The 21,819-nt window shown below is 32.9% G+C and overlaps 1 protein-coding gene across 1 annotated transcript; it reads left to right on the forward strand.

Annotated features, from left to right (window-relative positions):
• Positions 1–20,293: 20,293 nt before the first annotated feature.
• Positions 20,294–21,562, forward strand: LOC114579277. Its single transcript, XM_028693318.1, has 4 exons — positions 20,294–20,485; positions 20,605–20,716; positions 20,822–21,047; positions 21,172–21,562. Exons 1-4 carry the CDS (start codon positions 20,294–20,296, stop codon positions 21,560–21,562), a joined length of 921 nt encoding a protein of 306 aa, XP_028549151.1.
• Positions 21,563–21,819: the final 257 nt, after the last annotated feature.

Here is a 21,819-nt window from a genome sequence, read left to right on the forward strand (position 1 = left end):
CACGGTTGCTCCGATGAAATCACACCTTAGAACCATCGGATTCAAGGCTTGTCTCGAGATAAGTTCACCAAAGAAGAAGATCTCCTTGGTGTCAAAGGACCCGGCGACTCCGCCGCATCGGGGAAGGTGGAAGTGATTTTATAAGGGCTTCTCCGCCTAGCTGTGGGGGCTAAAGAAGAGACACTTAGTTAGTGCAATACTTGGAGGGTGCCTCCAAGGAGTGGACGTAGGTCAAGGTTTGACCGAACCACTATAAATCTGGTGTGTTCTATTCTTATTATCGCTTTCTCATTTATTTAATTTCCGCACTTTGTTTGTGGTGATTTTGGTTAGAGTTTTATCTTTGGTTTTAAAGTTTTCCAAATCACCTCTCTCTTTTAATTAGCTTTGGGCCAGTAATATAGGGCTTAACATCTCTAACAAACTTTCACTATTTAAAATGAACCCTAATCTAATCTAATTTGAAGTCTTCAATTGTCTGGAGTATGATTTTTCTGAAATGTTAGTACACACAAATAATAAAAGTAATATATCCAATATATGTTAAGAGAAATAGTAATAAAAAATAATAATATTTGTAATAATAAAAAATACACATGATATGAAAAATATAGTTATGAAAACTAAGTTACAACAAGGGTGAATTGGTAATTTAAAAAAAAAAATCAACTTCAAAAGAATGATGACAATATTTTTGAAACGTTTTTGAAATTTTAAAATACAAAATTTTAATTAATTAAGGAAAAGAATGAGTTTATCAAAAATATTGATTTGACCATGATGATATCTTGATTTATGAAATGAAAAAATAATTCTTAATTTATAAGAATTTATAACAAATCTAAATTCCAAAAAAAATAAAAGTACGAAAAGGAAAAAAAATGCAATAGAGATTTTTATGTTGGTTCAGTCAACCTTGACCTACATCCACTCCCCAGAGTCCTCCGCTCTAGGTGCTGCTCCAATCACGAAGTAAGTCTTCTTTTCCTCCAACAGCATGGCGAAGAAGCCCTTACAGGCTTACTTTCATAAAATCTAGTTCGGCGGAGTGGCGGATAATATGTAACACTCGTGGTGATGGTAGCAGACCTTGATAGATTTTTTTCCCTCCTGGAGAAGGCACATAACCTCAGCTCCATTTCTATCTCCTGGAGATGGTAGAGTACCTCGAGGACATGAATTTAAACCACTCCCCCTAGAGCTTCTGAAGACTCATCAAGACCATAGGAGGAGCAAAGGTGTAGCAAAACTGGAGAAACTATGTGATCCCTGCACACATCATCTCTCTGATGCTCAACCTCACCTTCTCCTTACTGTTGAACCCTAGATTTCTCAAAATCTCCTCTCTAAAAGTTCCTTCAGCAGTCACACAATCCTATCAATAACTTCAAATAGAATCTCTAAGCTTTGCTTAAGTATTGGGCTTCAAGTAACCCTAAAAATTTAAGTTAACCATCACTGTTTGTACAATATGATTTGAGTTTTTAGAGTTCGACCAATTAAAAACTAGACCCACCCAACATGATATAAATAATTCTTCTGAAAATAATTCAGATATTCGGACACATCATACAGTACGATCTAATGATTATCCAGAACGATGTGTTAGCTTTTCTCTCCAATTCATACAGGTTGATTGTCATGATGATTAGAAATCATCTATGTAAGTTATCCCATATTATTATCATAGTATAATATAGTCAGTTGATTTCAAGTAGGTCATCTAATATGATATTAATATCGTACAAAACCATTAATTCAAAAATCATTATTTTGTTTAACCCGGTCTTTGTGATAATCAAATTTCTTCTTTGAAAATCATTCGAATTGATAAATATTATATACAATGATCTTTTATCATTAATTAAATCATGATTTGATTGATTAATTATGTGGGTTAATTTAAGTAAGATTTCAAATAATTGTATAATACAATTCAGACCATACAGTAAAATTAGTTCAAAAATTATTTTTTAAATATTTTAATTTATCTGATGGATAGGGTTTTCAAATCATAATGTATCATATAATATGATCCAGATTATACAATATAATTTTTTCAAAGAAAATATTTTTTTAATTAGCCATTAAGCTCATTCTTGATATACAAATTACCCAATATGATTTTAAGTCATACAATATGGCTAGTATAAAAATTTTAACTTTTAAAATTTATCTCAGTCGCCTTGTGTGTGTGTGTGCATGGTCACCCAATTACATATTATGTGGCCATACTCAAGAAATAAAAAATAAAGAAAATAAAATTACATAATTTATTTACTTAACATCCCTATCCTATCCATTTTTGAGCTTTCAATAGCCTTAAGCTATGTATGACTTATTTATAATATTAGTGCTCATAGATAGAAGAAATATCTAAAATATTTGATGTGAAAATTAACAATTCAATAAGTAATATTTATCATCATCAAAATCACAGACTAGGGATCTTGGAATATAACACTACTTTATCTCAAACAAATGAGCATCGTAATCTTTGGCCTTAGCAAATATAAGTTTTTTTGGTCAAAAGTTGAGGCACTCTCTTTTTACTAGACAAAACTCTAGGAGCCATAATAAATTAAGAAGAACAAGATAAGAAAAGAATACAAAAGCAAAGCACAATGTCTCAAAACATAATATAAATAAGGAAACCATCCATTCCTATTTAAAAACTCTATAGGGCTAGAATAATATAATGGTCACCATTACAAAAAAGGCAAAAAAAAAAAAAACCTAAATGAAAAAAATTAAATTGATACATATATCATACTTGAAAGACAAGTGGTGTTACGGCCCAAGCATTTGTGAAACACTTGATAAATTTTTGACCAAGAAATCTTTGCAATGTTTGACACATAAGAGCACAATAATGCTCTAGAAAGATCACAACCACCGAGCTCTAAAGACTTATTATAGTTTTGAACTAACATTATGGCACTGAGTGAAGCACTGCACTACTTCATAAAGAATCATAATGAAAGTAGTTACACCATATAGTGGCATTGAGTAGAATGCACTAGCTCTGGAGCAAAGACTAATTTTTACATCGCATTGCTGCTTGGACCAACGTCAAAGTGTTGTGTGAGTAATAGTAGCACTATCTAGCTTAAATAACCAGTGCTAAAATATTATAACACGACAAAATTTCTTGAGACATCAACATATTAAGGATTGATTTGAATGTTGTGGTGCTTATTGATCTGGTGCATAGGTACTTATCTAAAATTAGAACTAATTTAAATTCTAGGAAAATATGTAATTTTTTTATCATAACCATACTTCTCATCTCTTTGATTGGTTGTAAATTTAATGTAGTGTAAAATAAATTCATTGTGAAGTAAATGCTTTTAAGGATATTTAGTTTTTTGTAAAGTGAATACAGGGGATTTTTTTTTTTTTTGCTATAAATAGATTAAAATAAAATTAGTGCATTTTGAATACTTAAAGATCTCGATCGACATATCAACATAATCTCATACATAAATGATAACAAAAACAAATTGATTACACAATTCTTTGTGTGGGATGTTGAATTATAGGCAATGGGTTATTCTAGCAAGAAAAAGAGGGTGGGTCATTAACAAAAACATCTAGACTACAAGCTACAATTTTGGAAGAATCCTTAAGGGTTGCATAAGGAAACTTTCCACACATGTATTGATCCTCTATAGTAGCCGAACAACTAATACAAATAATAAGAGTTGGACAACTTTCATAAGAACCCATAACAATCCTTAACATATGTGGTCGTTGAAGCAACACCAAATACTTCAAATAGAAAATTTTAAGTCAATCTCACCACCTGAGCCATTCAGCTACCCAAGAGGTTGTGCTTGTATGACCTGGGAAGGAAGGTCATATGAACAGGTCAGGATCCTAGGAGATGGACAAACATATGAAGCTTAAGAAGATTTCAATATCTCTAATTGGATGTTCGAATAAACTATTATTGAGAGAGGGATGTTTGAATCATAAGGAATTTCTATCTTTTCTAGATCCATCTTATGAATGTGAATAATTTCATTAATGCCATGTTGGTTTAACAACTAAACCTGCATAGGCATTTCAGTAGAAATATTGAGTTATGCTAAAAATTTTCATTAAAATTCTATTTTGATCCATCAAATTCATTCCATCTATTGCCTTGATAATGATGCTTTAAACTCAAACGAAGAAACAAAGATAGGTTCTCATGATAATAGAGAAGATATGAAGATGGTTAATATAATACTGAAGGATGAAATAGACTTTTTTCTCTTACACGCTTCTAATGGTTGTTTTTTTTGTTTAGTTTTGATTTGGATTACTCTACACAAAATGAACTGGAAGTAAAAGTTTTAAATATATTAGGATTTTATTTCATCTTATTCGGTATCAAATAAAACACCCAAAAGTAAAAATCCTATATTTAATTTACATTTCTCCCTAACATATTCAAATCAAACAACCACTTAGTAAAACATATTTAACACACACATTATATTTTTCACAAAAACAATATAAAATTAAAAGTAATAATATTAACTTTACATATATAAACAAAAAATTCAACAACAAAAACTTAGACATAATATCAACAAAAATTGGTTGCCTCCCAAATAACACTAAATTTATATTCGTCTGCTAGACTTGTCTACGTAAAGATTCTTCACATTCTCCTTTGGATTAAATTTTGCCTAATTGGTTAGTGATCCATGTGTTCTACTGCTAAAATAGATTATAAGTTGTTCTACTTGATTTTCCAAAATTTTAAATGAAGTTGCTTGACTATACAATTAACTTCTCAATTAAATCACAAACTTTTCAAAAGATATCTTCCTATGGTTTAATTAATTATTTAATTAAAACTTGGTGGTTGATAAGGTGTAGGTTTTGTAGAGATAGTTGCTACTTAGTATTTTATATTTGATATTCTTGCAACTTTTATATTTTTGAAGATTTCAAATATTATTATTTTGATTATTATTTCTCTTTAACATATTTCAGAAGAATTGTTTTGCTCTTGTGTGTACTAATATTTTAGGCAAATCACTCTAGATTGTTGAAGACTTCAAATCTAAATCAGTTTAGGGTTTATTGTAATTGAAGTATGTATTTTTCATTTTATTGAGTCTGAGAGAGTGTGATTGTAATTGAGTAACTAAGCACACACATATCAGGAGAGTGTTTAGAATTGATATTTTTTAAAGTTGATTGTACGGTATGATTTCACATTGGACTGGACAATCTGATCAGTTATTCTCTTGATGAGTAGTCGTACAATCAGGAATGAAAATTTTTTCCAAGTGTTAATCGTATGGGATGATCCAAATTTTCATTTAGGGACGAACACATCTATTTTGTTCTCAGACGAAGATCATATGGGATGATCATAATTTTTGTACAAGGACGAACACTTCTATTCTATTCCTGCATGAAATTATTTTTAAGTAAGAATCGTACGGGATGATCAGAGTTTCGAACAAGTATGAATGTCTTAGGATTGTGATCATACAGGATGATCCAAGCTTCATCTAAGAAGGAATGGCTCAGGTCTGTGATAGCACAAATTTTTTTTCTAAGTATAGATCATACTAGACGATCCCAGATTCATACAGGTACAATAATCTTGAGTTCATGATCGTACGAGACGATTTTAGTTTCATACCAGGATGAACATCTCGGGTTTGTTCTTGCTCATTTCATCCTGATGTTTTATACAGACATAAATTAAATTTTCTAAATGTTAGTCCTGGATGAACTCAATTCATATCAGACGATGATTGGGTACAAAATTATTTCAAACCAATTCACAACAGGTTCGTACATAATAGTTTTTGAATTGTTCATATGTATGAACATACGATTATATAATACGATCGTGTACGCTCAAAGTTGAAATTTTCCATTTTCTGGATGGTTTTTCATGTCTTTCATATAAAAGGTCCATTAAAACTAACTTGTGAGAGTCTGGTCTTCCTAATATTTAAAGGACAATTGAAGAAGAGAGTGTGAGAGAGTGTTTGAGAGAGATTTCTTGTTAGTGGAGTGTGAAGGATTCATAAGGTTACTTAAAGGTAAGGATCTCCGTGTGTGATTTGTATTTTTTACTCTTCCTCATATCTTTGTAATTTACTCATAAGAAGATTCTTGAAGAAAGGTCGAAGGTTCTCTATCTACACTTGGAGAGTGTGAATAGCCAAAGGTTCTCTATCTACACTTAGAGAGTGTGAACAGCCAAAGGGTCTCTACCTGCACATGGAAGGTGTGAAAGGATGAAGATACTTTTCCTACACTTGGAGGGTGTGAAAAGATGAAGGCACACTTCCTACACTAGAAGGGTGAGAAAGGATGAAGGTTCTCTACCTTCACTTGGAGGGTGTGAAAGGATGACGGTTCTCTGGCGCACGGGTATTAGTGGAAGAGAGTTTTATAAAGGCTTCTCTGCCTTGTTGTGGGAACAAAAGGAGAGTCACTTTGGTAATAGTACAGTACCTGAAGTGGGAGGCTTCAGGTAGTGGATGTAGGTCGTATTTGACCAAACCACAATAAATCATTGTGTCTTTTTAATTTATGCTTCTTTCTATAATTTTAATTCCGTGGTTGAAAATTTTTCTTTAAAATAATTTCAGTTAAAATTGCTATGAATAAATAATCAGTTTCAATTTTTAAATCCAAGTGATTTTTTAAATTACTAATTCATCCCCCCTCTTGGTTAGCCTTGGGACATTAGTCTATGTTTAGCAACCTCTTCTAGATTCAACAAGAATCAACAAGTGGTATCATAGCTTTGTTTCAAAATCATAAGTTTAGACTACTTTTTGAAAAATGAACATGACTACTTTTGGAAATCAGAACACACCTGAAGGGTATTCGATCACTAGACCTCCTTTATTTGATAACATTCATTTCAATTTTTTGAAAACACGCTTGTCTATATTTTTACAGTCACTAGATTATCGTATGTGGATCTTAGTTTGAGAAGAGTATACAAAACCAACTAGATTATTTGATGGTATTAGAGTTGAAACACCCTTTACTGATTGGACTGTAGAAGAAAGTGACTTAGCACAACCTAATGCAAAATGTTTAAATAGTTTCTTTTGTGCACTTAAGTTAGAAGACTACATGCTGGTTTTCACTTGCAAAAGTGGAAAGGACATATGGGATAGACTTTGTATCACTTATGAAGGAACTAATGAAGTAAAACAATCTAGACTAAACATCTTATTACATGACTATGAATTATTTTTCATGAAACCTAATAAATCTATTTCTGACATATACTTAAGATTCACACAAATAGTCACTTCTTTGTATGTATTAGGTAGGGAACTAACGAATGTTAAAATGGTTAATAAAATTCTTTGTGTTTTGCCTACTGCATATGATGCTAAAATATTATTTTCATCATCCAGCGAGTGGCATGTCGGTGGAATCATAGTGATGGGAAAAAAGGATATTGCTTCTTTTGAAGTCTTAGATCACTCTTCCCAAATGGTTATGGGAATTCTTAGCATCAATTCTCTGGGTAAATGGAACATTGCAACGGTCTATGGAGGTAATAATGCTCATACTTCTAAATCCCTTTGGCAACAGCTTGAAAGTTGTATGATTGGTGATGATCTAGGTATCATTGGGGGTGATTTCAATTGCAACCTCTCTAAGGAGGATAAGAAGGGTGGAAAGAGGTTTCATCTTTCTAGTGGTCCTAAAGATATGAAGATGTTCTTAATGAATAATGATTTCCATGATATTGGATTTGTGGGTCCAAGTTATACATGGAGTAATAATAAAGAGTATCTAGAATTTGGGAGAGACTTGATAGGTGTTTATTAAATTATGCAGCTCTTCAAAACAATCCAATAGCTAAGGTGCGTCACTTGCCCAGAGTTGCTTCGGATCATGCTCCAATTTCCATTAGTTTGGTAGAGCCCCAAAAGCATAAATTTGTTTTTTTAAGGTTTGAAGATACTTGGAAATCATATCCTGCCACTTGGAACATCTTTTCAAAAGCTTAGAAAAAAATGGATTTTGGTACTAGTGCTGAAATCCTTCAAAGGAAGTTGAGAGGATCTTTAAAAGCTCTCTACTATTGGAATAATAATAAATGCAAAGAACTTAATTCTCTTAAAGAAGAATTGAAGTAAGTTATCTTGAAACTTCAGATGGAAGAAACCAGTGAAGGAAGATTAATGGCTGAGAAGTTGAAAGATTTGAGATGTAAAGTCCTTGATCTTAATGTGACTTTGAAAAGGCTTTCTACTTGGTGGAATCAAAGAGTGAAGATCATATGGCAGCAAGATGGAGACATAAATTCTAGATATTTTCGTCAATATGCTTCGGCTAAGAGGAATGGGAACATGATCTGGCAAATCAAAGATGAGCAAGGGACTATTGTTGAAGATGTGGAGCAAATAGAAACTATCTTTTATAGTTTTTGTTCAAAATAAGTGGACAGCTAAACGATGCAAGCTGACGGGGTGGCCTTCTTGTCCAAAAAAATTGAGAATTTCAAATTAAGATGCTAAGTTTCTATATGAGGATTTCACAAAAGAAGAATTGATCAAGATTGTCTTCAAAGAAGGTAACAATAAATCCCCTGGCCTAGATGGTATTACTAATTCTTTCTTCAAATTGGAATATTGTGGAGGAAGAAACTTGGAATGCTATGGATGGTTTTTTTAAAACCGGTATCATGTATAATGAGTGGAAGGATACTCTTCTTGTTCTTATTCCTAAAGTTAAAAATCCTATTAATCCGTCCAACTTTAGGCCTATAAGTTTGTGTCAAACAACTTACAAATCAGTGGCTTCCATGACTGTAAATAGAATGAAAAATTACATTGCCAATTGTATCACTGAAGAACAAGATGCTTTCCTTCATGGTAGATCAATGTTTGATCATGTTCTTCTTGCTCATGAGGTGTTCCGTAAGATGAGAATTTCTAAAGGGAAAAAGGGATTTATGGCGGTTAAGCTTGATATGGAGCAAGCTTATGACAGTATGTGTTGGGATAGCTTATCTCAAGCTTTAAACATGTTTGGTTTTCCTAAGAAGATGACCCTTCTTATTATGGAATGTATTAGAAATGCTAGATTTTCTTTCATTATGAATGGTAAAACTTCCAAGTGGATTATTACTGATAATGGCTTTAGGCAAGGCTGCCCACTATCACCATTCTTGTACATCATTTGCTCTCAGCTTTTTTCTTTGGCAATTGCACAAAGGGGTAGATTTGGGAATTACGGTCTCCCATAGAGCAAATAAGATCAGCCACTTGTTGTTTGCTGACGATGTTCTTTTATTCTCTAAAGCTTCTAAGAATCTTGCTCTCAAGATTAATAAAATAGTGCTGGATTTTTGTTCTTAGACTGGTTTAGGAATTAATAATTCCAAATCTCAAATATTCTTTATTAAGGGGACGAATAGAGTGGATAGGATACATGTTAAGAAAAATTTGAAGTTTAAATTGGTTAAAGACCTATGAAAGCTGATTTTAAATTTCTGTTCGATTCGGTTTTACTTAAACTAAATTCTTGGGGTAGCAAGTGCTTGTCTTTGGTGGAGAAGATGACTCTTGCTAAGTCTTCCCTTTTAACTCTACCAAACTTTATTTCTACTCATTCTTTGGTTCCTAAGAAGATACTCTATGAGATTGATAAATGTTGTAGAAATTTTATTTGGCATAAAAGAGATGGAAAGAAGGGTATGCATTTCATTGCTTGGAAAACCATATTTAAGCCAAAAGCTCAAGGTGGTTTGAAATTTCACTCGACAGTTACTAGAGCTGGTCCTCTCAAAGCTAGATTGACTTGGAGATTGCTTCAAAATAAGAATTCCTTATTACATCAGGTTATGACTGCAAAATATGGTGATAGTTGGCGGCAAGGGAATTATGGTAATGGTAAATCAATTGCTTGGAAGATTTTGAATGAAGGAGCTGAGTACTTAAAGCCTCTTATGAGGTGGAGAGTGGTAAATGGGAGGAAAATTGATGTACTTAGAGACATTTGGTTACTAGAGAAATGCATAAATGAATGGCCAATTACAGCAGATTGTGAAGATCTGGAAGGTATTAAGCTAAGCCATTTCATCACAAAGAATGGTTTATGGGATAGGGAGAAGTTGCAAAGGTTCGTTACTGAAGAAGTCATCAATGTGGTGTTACAAATCCTGGTTGATAGGAATGCTAATGAAGATTACATGGAAGAGATCTATTTTCTTTCTGGTAAAACTATCACAGCCCGTGCTTTTGAAAACTACAACAACTACAACAATTGTGAAGGAGACATGGGCTTTTATAATTGGTTGAGCAAACTGAAATTATCAGCTCATGTATAGCTTTTCTGGACATGGGCTGTCTAGAGAGTGAGAGTCTAGAACACATCTCAGTTCGTTGGATAGAACTGCAAAAGATCATAAGAGAAATCTAGAGCTGGGGAATTTATATTCATATTTTTGATTCTATTGATGAATGCTTAGTTGAGCTGAGAATTCTATCTTCAGTTAATCCAAATATAGCTGGGCTCTATTGCAATGCTGTGTATTATAATTGGAAAAATAGGAATGCTGTTAAACATGGGAAAACTGCTGTTCCCATCTCTATTCTAGCAGCTGATGTGCTATTGTCGGCTGTTAAATATCTAATCCTTTCATTGATAACTAGGGTGCTAATGTGGATGCTTCTCTACTTACTTCTTATAGTGCTAGAATTGGAGGTTGCTTTAGAGACTATAAAGGGAGATTATTGATTGCTTTTGGTGAAAGAAGACACATTGGGATATAGCTAATCTTGAGCTTGATGCTGTTATGACACATAGAAGACTCATTCAACCGTGGATTCTTGAAAGTAGAGGAATAACAATTAAGGTGATAACATCAATGTTATCAATTTCATTCAACATTCATTGAATAAGGCTAAATGGCAAGGATATAATCGGATTGTGGAGGATTTTCTCTTCTTAACTGACTTCAATAAGGTAATTCTTCATCATGTTCATAGGAATTGTAATAAAGTAGCTAATTTGTGTGCTACTTTGGCTAGAGATAGCAACTTTTACTTTGATAGTTATTCTTTTGCTAACATTCCTCCTTCTCTTTGTTCTCTTTTGAAGAAGGAATGTGAGCATTTTCTTTAGTTTGTATCTAGCTCTTTTTTCCTATTAATTGTAAATTACATTCATAAAAAAAAAATATGATGCTAAAATAATTGCTATTATAGAGTCAAAAGAATTTAATGTCTACTCTATTGATAATCTTCTGGGATCACTAATTTCTTACGAGTAAGGAATGAGTCAAAGAAAGATTGATGCAGGAGAACAACGAGAGGAGAAGAATATTACACTGAAAGTGGAAGAGTCGAAGAGTGATCTTTCATAACCTGAGGATGAGGATGACATTACCTTGATGACAAGACAATTTAGGAGCTTTCTTAAAAGGAAGTAGAGGAGATGTCAATAGTGGAATAGAGGTAAATTTAATAAGAACGTTAAGGTTTTAAATGACATAATTTACTATGAATGCAAGAAACTTGGAAATGTAAAATCATACTACCAAAACCTAAAGGCCACTCCTAGAAAGGAGAAGGAAGAGGAGAAACCAAATGTGAAAAAGGGAAAAAAGAGATTTTAAAGAGCTTTTTGGGGGGGACTTGGCTTCAAATTCTCCAGAAATAGAAAAGGAAGAGTAAGTTACCAACTTGTGCCTAATGGATGATAATCTTGATCAGTCAGATCAAGATGAGGTATGTGACTTAACCTATGTAGAACTGTTAGAAGTTTCGGAAAGAATTCATGATGCATATAGGAAGCTAAAAAACATGCATGCTAGTCTGAATTTAGAGATACAAGAATTACAAAGAGAATATGAAATCCTTAGGAAATATCACGCACTGATAAATAACAACCACATGAACATACTTAATGAATTTGATTACTTGAATAAGAATATTGGCATTGCCAATGCAAAATTGGAAAAAGAATTAAAAGATTTTAGAGATGAATCTAAGACTAGAGAACACTATTAAAATTTTGAAAAGAGAATACGAGAATATTTGAATACATTTTTAAATTAAAAGTGTAAGCTCTCGAGAAAATTAGGAAACCACCAAGAATGAAAGATTTTACAAATCCTATTTTATATCCAAAATTTTTACATCCTAGTAGGAGACAGAATAATTATAAAAATTTTAAGAAATCCATTTCATGGAGTTAAATTTTATTCATGTGGCATAATTGGAGATATAGCATACACTTGTATCTTATATAGTAAAACTTATTTAGTGTGGAGACCTAAGATGCATAAATCTAGATATATCATACATGTATCTAGTTTTATTTTGCCTAAAGGAAACCAAAACTTGTTTGTGTTCCCAGGTCTACATTTGATAGTTTTGCAGGAACGCTCTCATACAAGGCCTCTTGAGATCATTTGGTACCTGGGTAGCAGTTGCTCAAAGCATATGACTGGAGACACTACACAATTCATTATGCTGGAAGCCAAGAATGGAGACAAGATTACACTTGGAGATAACACCACTAGGAATGTGGTTGGCTTAGGTATGATTGGAAATTTGCAAAATTTTTTCATTGAAAATATATTACTAGTAGAAGGCTTAAAATATATTTTTTTAAGTATTAGTCAGCTATGTGATAAAGGATACAATGTAAAATTTTTTCCCACTAGCTGCATATTAAGTCTAAATGGTGATAATGTTTTGCATAGATTAATGGTAAATGATGTTTATATGCTAGATTTGAATAGTGTTAAAACTCCTAATGCTTTTTGTTTAAAAACCACTACTAATGAATTTTGTTTATGACTTAGGAGACTCTATCATTCAAGCATGAAAAACCTTAGGAAAATTACTTAAAAGAATTTGGTGAGAGATATACCAAAATTAGACTTTACTAAGGATCACCTTTGTGATGCATGTCAATTAGGAAAATAGTTGAAGTCCACTTTTCAGTCCAATAAAGATCTTAGAACAAGTAAACCTTTAAAGATTTTACATATGGATCTTTTTGGACCAGTTGGAACTATAAGTCTAGGAAGGAAGGTATAAGGATTTGTGATAGTTGATAATTTTTTTAGATTCACTTGGGTTAGATTTTTATATCTTGAGAATGAATCATTTGAGGAGTTTAGAGATTTTTCAACTTGGATTAAAAAAGAGAACTAGGATGTGAGATCTTAATAATCCAAAGTGATCACGGGAGAGAATTTGAAAATAAAAAATTTGAGGAATTTTGTAAAGGAAAAAAGAACCGATCATAGTTTTTATGCACCTAGGACCCCTCAACAGAATGGGTTACTTTAAAGAAAGAATACAACATTAATTGAAATCATTAGAGCCATATTGGCAAAATATTCACTTTCTAAATATTTTTGGGCTGAAGTGGTTTGCACTGCATGTTATATTCTAAATAGGGTAAACATTAGATCAAAATTAAACAAAACACCCTATGAGCTTCTTAAAGGGAGAACAAATAATTTATCGAATTTGCATGTTTTTGGATGTAAGATATACATACATAATAATGGAAAAATTTACCTTAAGAAAAATTGATCCTAAATTAAATGAAGGAATTTTTTTTTTGATACTCTAGTATTGGAAAATCTTATAGAGTATTTAACAAAAAAAAACTTTGGTAGTTAAGGAGACCACACATGTTGTATTTGATGAATTTGGAATTTTTGTATAGCAGAATTTGAAAGAGGATGAAATTGAAATAACTTTCAAAATATTGAGAAGATTAATTTGGATGAAAATTTGGAGATGGAAAACCCGTGGCCTAGAGATTTCAGATTTTCTGAAAACCTTTCAAAGGAATTGATTATAAGTGAACCTAGTGAGAGTGTTAGAACTAGGCGTGGCCTAAGCAAAGAAGTCAATCATTCTATATTTATTTTAATGATAGAACCTACAAACATAAATTACATACTTTTGCATGAATTTTAGATTTTGGCAATACAAGAAGAATTAAATTAATTTTTAAGGAATGATATTTGGGAATCAATTGTAAGGCCAAAAAATCAAAGAATAGTTGGAGCAAAGTGGGTTTTCAAAAATAAAATGAACGACTCAGGAGTTTTCATTAGAAATAAGGCTAGATTGGTGGCTAAGGGGTATAATCAGATTGAAGAAATTAATTTTGAGGAGGATTTTACCCCTGTAGCGAGACTTGAAGAAATTAGGATTTGGTTAGCTTTTGCCTATTTTAAAGTATTCAAATTATTTCAAATGGATGGTAAAAGTACCTTTTTAAATAGGATAATTCAAGAGGATGTTTTTGTTAAACAACCTCTAGGATTTGAAATTTTAAAATACCCAAATCATATTTTTAAATTAAAAAAGGCATTTGTATGGATTGAAACAAGCACATAGGGCTTGGTATGAGAGGTTGAGCACTTTCTTAACTGAGAGATCTTTTGAAGAAGGAAGTGTGGACACTACACTTTTTGAAGAAATTGGGTGATGACATACTCGTTATATAAATTTATGTTGATAATATCATCTTTAGATCTACAAATAAAAATCTTTGTGATGATTTTTCTAAAAGAATTAGTAGTGAATTTGAAATGAGCTTAATGGGAGATTTTAGTTACTTTCTAGATTTTAGCATTAAGAAAATTGAGGAAGGTATATTTTTTAATCAGTCAAAGTATATTAAGGATATCCTAAAGAAATATGAAATAGATAATACTAGAATTATTATTACACCTATGAGTCTCTCACTTCAGTTGGATAAGGACCCAAAGGGAAAATCTATTGATCAAAAGAAATTTAGGAGAATAATTGGATCTTTGCTTTACTTGACTGCTAGCAGACCCGATATTATGTTAAGTGTTTGTTTGTGTGCTAGATTTCAATTAGATCCAAAAGAATCATATTTGAAAACAGTAAAAAAAAATTTTGAGATATCTCTTGGGGACTCAGAACTTAGGAATTTGGTATCCTAAGTACAGCTCTTCATTTAAAATTGTTAGATATTTAGATTCAGACATTGTAGGATGTAGGGTTGATAGAAAGAGTATATATGGAATGTATCAATTTATGAGAAATTCCTTAGTTTCTTGGTCTAGAAGAAAATAAAATTCCGTAGCCCTATCTATTACAGAAGCTGAATAAAGTACCTTAGGAAGTTGTGTGGCACAAGTCCTTTGGTTGAAATAATAGTTGATTGACTTAGGATTTATAATTGGCATAATTCCAATTTACTGTGATAAAAGTAGTTCCATTTGTATTTCAAATTATCCTATTCAGTATTCTAGAACCAAACATATAGATATAAGGCATCATTTCATAAGGGATCATGTATCCAAAGGAAAAATTGAACTAAACCATATTTCAATGGAAAATTAACTTGCAGATATTTTTACAAAACTACTATCCTTTGATACCTTTAGCATGTTAAGAGCAAGGCTAGGTGTGATTGATCTTAATGCTTAATTAAAATGTTCTACAAACATGATATGTTTTTGTGTGTTTTTTATTTTGTATTTTAATGTGTTTATTTTTGTTCAGGATTTACTATTTTTGTTTTGATGTTTTGTGTGATCTTGAAATGCTTTCACATTTGATTTCCTATTTCTAATCAATCGTGTGAATTTTTCTAAGTGTTATGTTTATATTGTATGAAATTATTTTTGTCCCATATGAATTCTATAGCATTTTGATAATTATTTTGAACTAATTGCATAATGTTTTTCATTTTCTAATACATACTGTACTGTACAATCTCTATATCATCGTGGACGATGTGTATTCATTCGTATGTATGCACCTAGACAGTTATAAATGCAAAATAAATTATTATAACTGATCGTACATATGAACAATTAGTTTGTATGTATGAATCACGTGTCATTGAATGTTGGGGATGAACCTAACTGTCATTAAAATGATCTTAAGTAACCGATCATCCTAGATTAACACATATTTGTCTGTAGGATTGTATGGTAAAAAAGCTTATACAAAAGGATTCTTCATAACTCGCATGATTATGAAAAGTCATTTCATTTTGAACGCATTCATTCATATATACAAAATTTATTTTCACACGTACGAACCCATTAATCATTCTGTATGAACCTCTATTCGTACGTATGAAAGATCTCTTCTCTTTAAATACGAGGGATTTAGAATTCGTTTTCATTCACTTTAATAGCCTTTTCAAATCTTTCATAATTTAGCAATGTCCAGCTCTAGCAAGTGGGGTAGACTAACAAAGGGATCTTCTTTGAGGAGTGGAGATAGTGACTTTCTTTGTAGTGCAAATGAGGATTCCTTTCTTAAGTTTTCTTCTTCCAAAATCACTCCTTCCATAATCCTAATCCAAGAGGATATTCACTTTCAAGTGATGCCTCTTTTCGCTTCTACTCAGTTTTCCTATATCTTGACCTTAATCTATGCCTACAACAAAGAAACCTTTCATTACTTTTTGGAAAACATGTCTTTTAATTCAGATATGAGTAGGATTAGATCTAATGTTTTAGGAGAAATATAGAAATAATTAAGGAGGATTTGGGAACTTTTTTACACTTAAGAACTCAAGGAGTTAGAGCCCATAGTTTGACTTCAAAATCTAATTATGACTGGTCTGAAATCAATAAAGTTCTTAGAGGGATTGAATACGTATGTCATTTGCCTAGAGTCCAAACATTAAATCAAAATGCAGGGTTATTTAGCATGTCCTTAGGACTTCCATTATTCCTAAAGCTGGTGATTAGATTAACATTACTCCTCTTCTGTCCACTATTACTTATCTGATCATAACTAGTCAACCAATTGATGAAGCACAACTTATTATTGACTATATTAATGGAATTTTTGAAATTGGACATGTTTCACATAAGAGGAAGAAGAACATTGCGTTATGATACCTAGTGGCATATATCCTTGAGAAGAAGTACATTCTTGTTCATCCTGAGCCTCATCTTAAAATGCCCATCTATTTCACTGATGCTTCATTCCGAGCACTTTTTGGGAGAGATGATTCAATTGATGATTCTAAGAGAGAAGGGGGAGCACCAACACCTGCACCTGTTCTTACTTATGGACCTAACTTTTAACAGATGGTCTAGCGCTTTTACTGGCTAGAAAGTCATTTTAATCAGCGCTTTGATCATATTTAGACTTATCTAAATAAGTAGGATGCGCAGTATCAGCAGGACATGGACTAGATTCGAGGTTAGTTCGACTCAGTGAACACCAACGTGGCTATGTTGAATAGCTATTTTTACATCTTCAACCAACCACCTTCTCAAGACCAGGGCCACTTAGATTTATAGATGTACTTCTTGGATTCTATCTTTTCCTGTTTTTTGAGATATGATGTGATAATCTTTATGTTCTATTTGTTTAGTATTTTTTATGTATTTGTTTTTTATTATCAAGTATTGATACCAGTCAAGCTCCATCGTATTACTCTTTCTACTTGATATCAATAAACAATGGCTAGTTTTGTTTAGTTAATTTTGTCATTCATTTGAAATGTTAGTTTGCCTATATGATATATCTGACTTAATTGATCTAAAAAGAATTTTTAAATTAATCTGCAGTACAAAAATTAATTTCATTAGGAAATCTAACTTTTTAAAAACTATAAATTAATTTATAACTCGATCAAGTTAAGGCTATCAATCTCATGTTCTTTTTAGACATATATAATTTTAAAATTATTATTGAAATTTTGATGTCTTATTATTTTTTATTTTCTCTTTTCAATATAATTATATTTGTACTTAGAGAAGTTTGAGTTTTTAAATTATTGTTTTTGGAAAGATCAATTAAAAAAAATGGGGAAAATGTACAAAGTATAAAAATTGAAGGAATGCACAATGGTATACAAATTGAAAAGAGCCACAAAATTAGCCCAAATAAAAAGTGCATAAAATGTGCTACAAATATTTGGAAAGATGCACAATATCTCCAAACAAGTCTATTGATATTGTTCTTCCTTATATCTTTTAATTGTCAATTTCAAATATATCTAACGTTCAATTATATTTTATATTGAATATTGAATTTAATTAACCTTTATTTTGTCACTTTTGTAATAATTCTCCTTATCTAATTGTCTAGAACGTCTCATAACATTGATATATTTTTCTTGTCTATATTATATTTTAATTTAAATATTTTAAATCTTTATATTTTATCTAATGGACATTAATCTTCTTATTGCAATTATATTTTAATTTAAATATTTTAAATCTTTATTTTTTCTCAAATGGACATTAATCTTTCATTTCAATTTTTTCTTCTTCTTTTTTTGTTGTTGTCAAAAGGGGGCGAAATATTGTTTGTTTGGTTTGTTTGCTTGCTTGCTTGCATTTGATTTTTAGTGTTTGTTAAAGTTATTTTACTTTTATGTTTTTCTGATTTTTTAAGTATTTGGAGTGTTTTAATTTTATATTCTTTGTTTAAAATTGTTTTTGTGAGCTTTGCGCGGTTTGGGCAATCCATTAGTCTTGGAAGAGAGAGAAGCTTCCAATTTTTCTAGAGAGAGAAAATCTTGTTTTTTTTCAAATTTTTCTATTTGCGGGCTTTGCGCGGGCGAAGTTTTGTCGCCGGCAGGTTGCCGGTCGGAAGATTGGCGGTGCTCCACAACTTGATTCATGGCAAACATTTGATCATCAGGCTCCAATCGGGGTATTGGCAACGGTAACAGTGGCATTGTAATCAGAGATGGTGCGTAGCCTTTGGTTCACCAAGAAGTGGTTGAAGGCAAAGGAAAGAGGCATTTGGCTGATCGTGATTCTGGTGTTGATCATGATCTTGCAATTGAGAAGTTCATTTTAGATAATATTCCGGAGGTATCTTCATCTGCTGGTGCGATCTTGAAGGTTAGTAAATTTGTGTTGAATCAGGAAGATGTAGGCGGCCGGGATTTAAATTCTTAAATCAAGTCCTCTTCTTCGAAAGTGGTTTATAATATTCCACTAAAGATGTCAGTTTTGGAGAAGAACCTGGAGTCCTGTATTTAGCGGGATTCTTCTAGAATTAATTCGTAGGAGAATTTTACTGAAGCTAGGAAGAAAACCCAACACTTCAAGATTTCGGTAGATAAGGTGATAACAGAATTGTCCGAGGACGGGTTGGCGGTCAAGCTTAATGCAGAGTAGGAGGTGTTAAATTTGGAAATTCTTAGACACTCTCTGGTAGTTAAAGTTTTAGGAGACAAAGTCTCTTTTCCTTTGTGCAGTCTGGAATTGAGGAAGCAACGGAGCAAATTGGGTAATTTCCATATGATGTATATATGTATGAACTGGATTTTATGTTCATTTAAGTCTGTGGAAGCGATGGAGGAAGTACTAAATGGTGGTCCTTGGTTTGTGGGAGGCCACATTGTGGGGATGGATAAGTGGTCTCATCTTTTCAACCCGAATTTCTTCAGGGGAATTACTGCACCAGTTTGGATTCGTTCCCCCTACTTTCCACTGTATTATTGGGACGAGGAGAATATTATTAGGATTGCTTCCAGAATAGGGACTCCAATGTATTTGGATGGTAATTCTTTTAAATGGGGGAAACGTGAATTTGCTCGAGTGTGTGTGAAACTGAATATGGAAAACAGACCCCCAAATGGTGTGTGGGTTGATGGTATTACTGGTCGGTTCTTCCAAAAAATAGAATATGAGAAGATTGATTTGATTTGTTATTAGTGTGGCATGGTTGGTCATGATAGAAAGGATTGCCCGGAATGTGTGAAGACGTTTTCTTGTGATCATCCAGTAAGGAAGGCTATTGCTGAGAAAGTTTTGGGAGGGGTGGTTGGTTTAATAGAAGCTGAAAGTGATTCCATGTGCAATTTAAAAATAGGAGATTCAAAATGGGAAGATGGCGGGAGTTGGTAGATCTAAAAGAAATATAACTGATGTTAAAATACAGGCTCAAGGTCATCATTCAGATACAGGGCAAACTCAGATTCAACACAAGAAGGATGAGGTGGAACCGGGACTGAAACAGTTTGAGGTATTTATTTTGGAAACAGGTAATGATGTTAGTAAAGAGGAGATTGCTTTGGGGGTATCCGTTGCTAAAGAATTTGAAGCCTTGCTTGAGGATACGGAAGAAGGGGAAGTGATGGATCATACTAGTGTAGTCAAGAAGAATGAGATGGCTATTATTGCTGATTTACCTGAGCGTGTTGAATCTGTGGTTTAACAGAATAACAGTTTAGTCAAGTTGAAACTGGCTAAGGAATTAAAATCACTGGGGCCTCTCGAACAGGATCACAGGAAAAAGAGAAAGGAGGGCAAAGGAAGTGTACCACGTGGGAAGGGCTCCTTAATGGTTAATTAATGAATTCATTACTTTTCTGGAATTTCAGGGGGGCCAGAAAAAAGGAGGCTTCCTTGTATCTCAAGGAGATTGTTACGGATCATGATGTTTGTTTTGTTGGTTTGATGGAAACCAAACTATCTAGTATTGAAAGAAAGGATGTTGATTCCCTTATTGGGAGGGATTGGGATTATTTCCATTTCCTGTCGTGGGTACTTCTGGGGGTATTTTGGTCTCGTAAAACATGAAGTTTCTCTCTTTTAATGTTGAGAAGAGCTCCTCTAAATTGGTGGTTGGTTCTCTTTTTACACCTTCTTTGGGTGTTTGGAAGGTGGCAATGGTGTATGGTAGCAAATGTCATAATGAAAAAAGGAGTTCGTGGAACTTGATTGAGGTTTGTATGAAGGATTCGGGTCCTACTGTTGTGGGAGAGGACTTTAACTGTATTTTAAACAAGGAAGAGAAGAAGGGTGGAAAAAGATTCTTATTCTCTAAAGGACCTAGAGAAATGAAAGAATTTATGACTAATTCTGATTTTCATGTGGCAGGCTTTGTTAGACCAAGTTATACTTGGTGTAACAATATGGAGGGGTCCTCTAGGATTTGGGAAAGACTTGATAGGTGCTTGCACAACACCTCGGCTCTACACTTGGTACCATATGGGAAGGTTAAGGATCGTACTCGTGTGGCTTCTGATCACGGCCCGATTATGTACAGTTTGGATACTGAGAAGATTAATAGGAGCAAGGTTATTAGATTTGAAGATACTTGGAGGTCATATCTGGCTACCTGGATTATAGTCACTAGTTCATGGAAGAAGGCTAATTTTGGTGAAGAGGTGGAGGTGTTACACAGAAAGCTTAGGAGGACGTTGAGAGCACTATTTTTATAAATGCAGAGATCTTTATAAGTTGAAAGATGCGCTAAAAAGAGAGATCCTGGAATTACAAATCAAAGAGGCTTCGGGCTCAGATTTTTCTTGTGATGATTTGTTCAATCTTAGAAGGAAGATCTATGAGCTTAATGTCACTCTTAGAAGACTTGCTATTTGGTGGAACCAAAGAGCAAAAACTAGGTGGCAAGAGGAGGGGGACTCTAATTTAAAGTTTTTCCATAATTATGCTTTAGCCAGTTGGAATGCAACGTGGATCAGGCAAATTATGGATGCCAACAATACTCTAGTGGAGGAGGATGATCAAATTGAGCAAGTCTTTCTGCAGTTCTTTGAGAAGAAATGGAGGTATAAAACTTGTGACTTGACTGGGTGGCCTTGTCCTTCGGAAAAATAGAAGATGAGTGCTTTGAATGCTGCTTCCTTGGATACATATTTTACTATGGAGGAGTGCAGAATCTCTGTTTTTCAGCAAGGTAACAATAAGTCTCCGGGACTTGATGGGGTGACATCTTCCTTTTCAAATGTTACTGGAATTTAGTATGTGAGACCACTTGGAATGCGATAAAGAAATTCCTTAAATCTGGATTAATGCACAAGGAATGGAAAGATACGCTCATTGTCTTAATTCTTAAAATTAAGAATCCGGTTGGG

This window comes from Dendrobium catenatum, unplaced genomic scaffold, assembly GCF_001605985.2.
Source record: "Dendrobium catenatum unplaced genomic scaffold, ASM160598v2 fragScaff_scaffold_261, whole genome shotgun sequence".
NCBI classification, from domain to species: domain Eukaryota; kingdom Viridiplantae; phylum Streptophyta; class Magnoliopsida; order Asparagales; family Orchidaceae; genus Dendrobium; species Dendrobium catenatum.

Excerpts from the sequence above, each read along its gene's own strand:
- LOC114579277 (XM_028693318.1), top strand. The coding sequence starts at position 20,294 with ATGAATTCATTACTTTTCTGGAATTTCAGGGGGGCCAGAAAAAAGGAG. Across the intron at positions 20,486-20,604 it reads ATTTCCATTTCCTGTCGTGG|GTGGCAATGGTGTATGGTAG; the intron begins GTACTTCTGGGG and ends GGTGTTTGGAAG. Across the intron at positions 21,048-21,171 it reads AGATTTGAAGATACTTGGAG|AGATCTTTATAAGTTGAAAG; the intron begins GTCATATCTGGC and ends TTATAAATGCAG.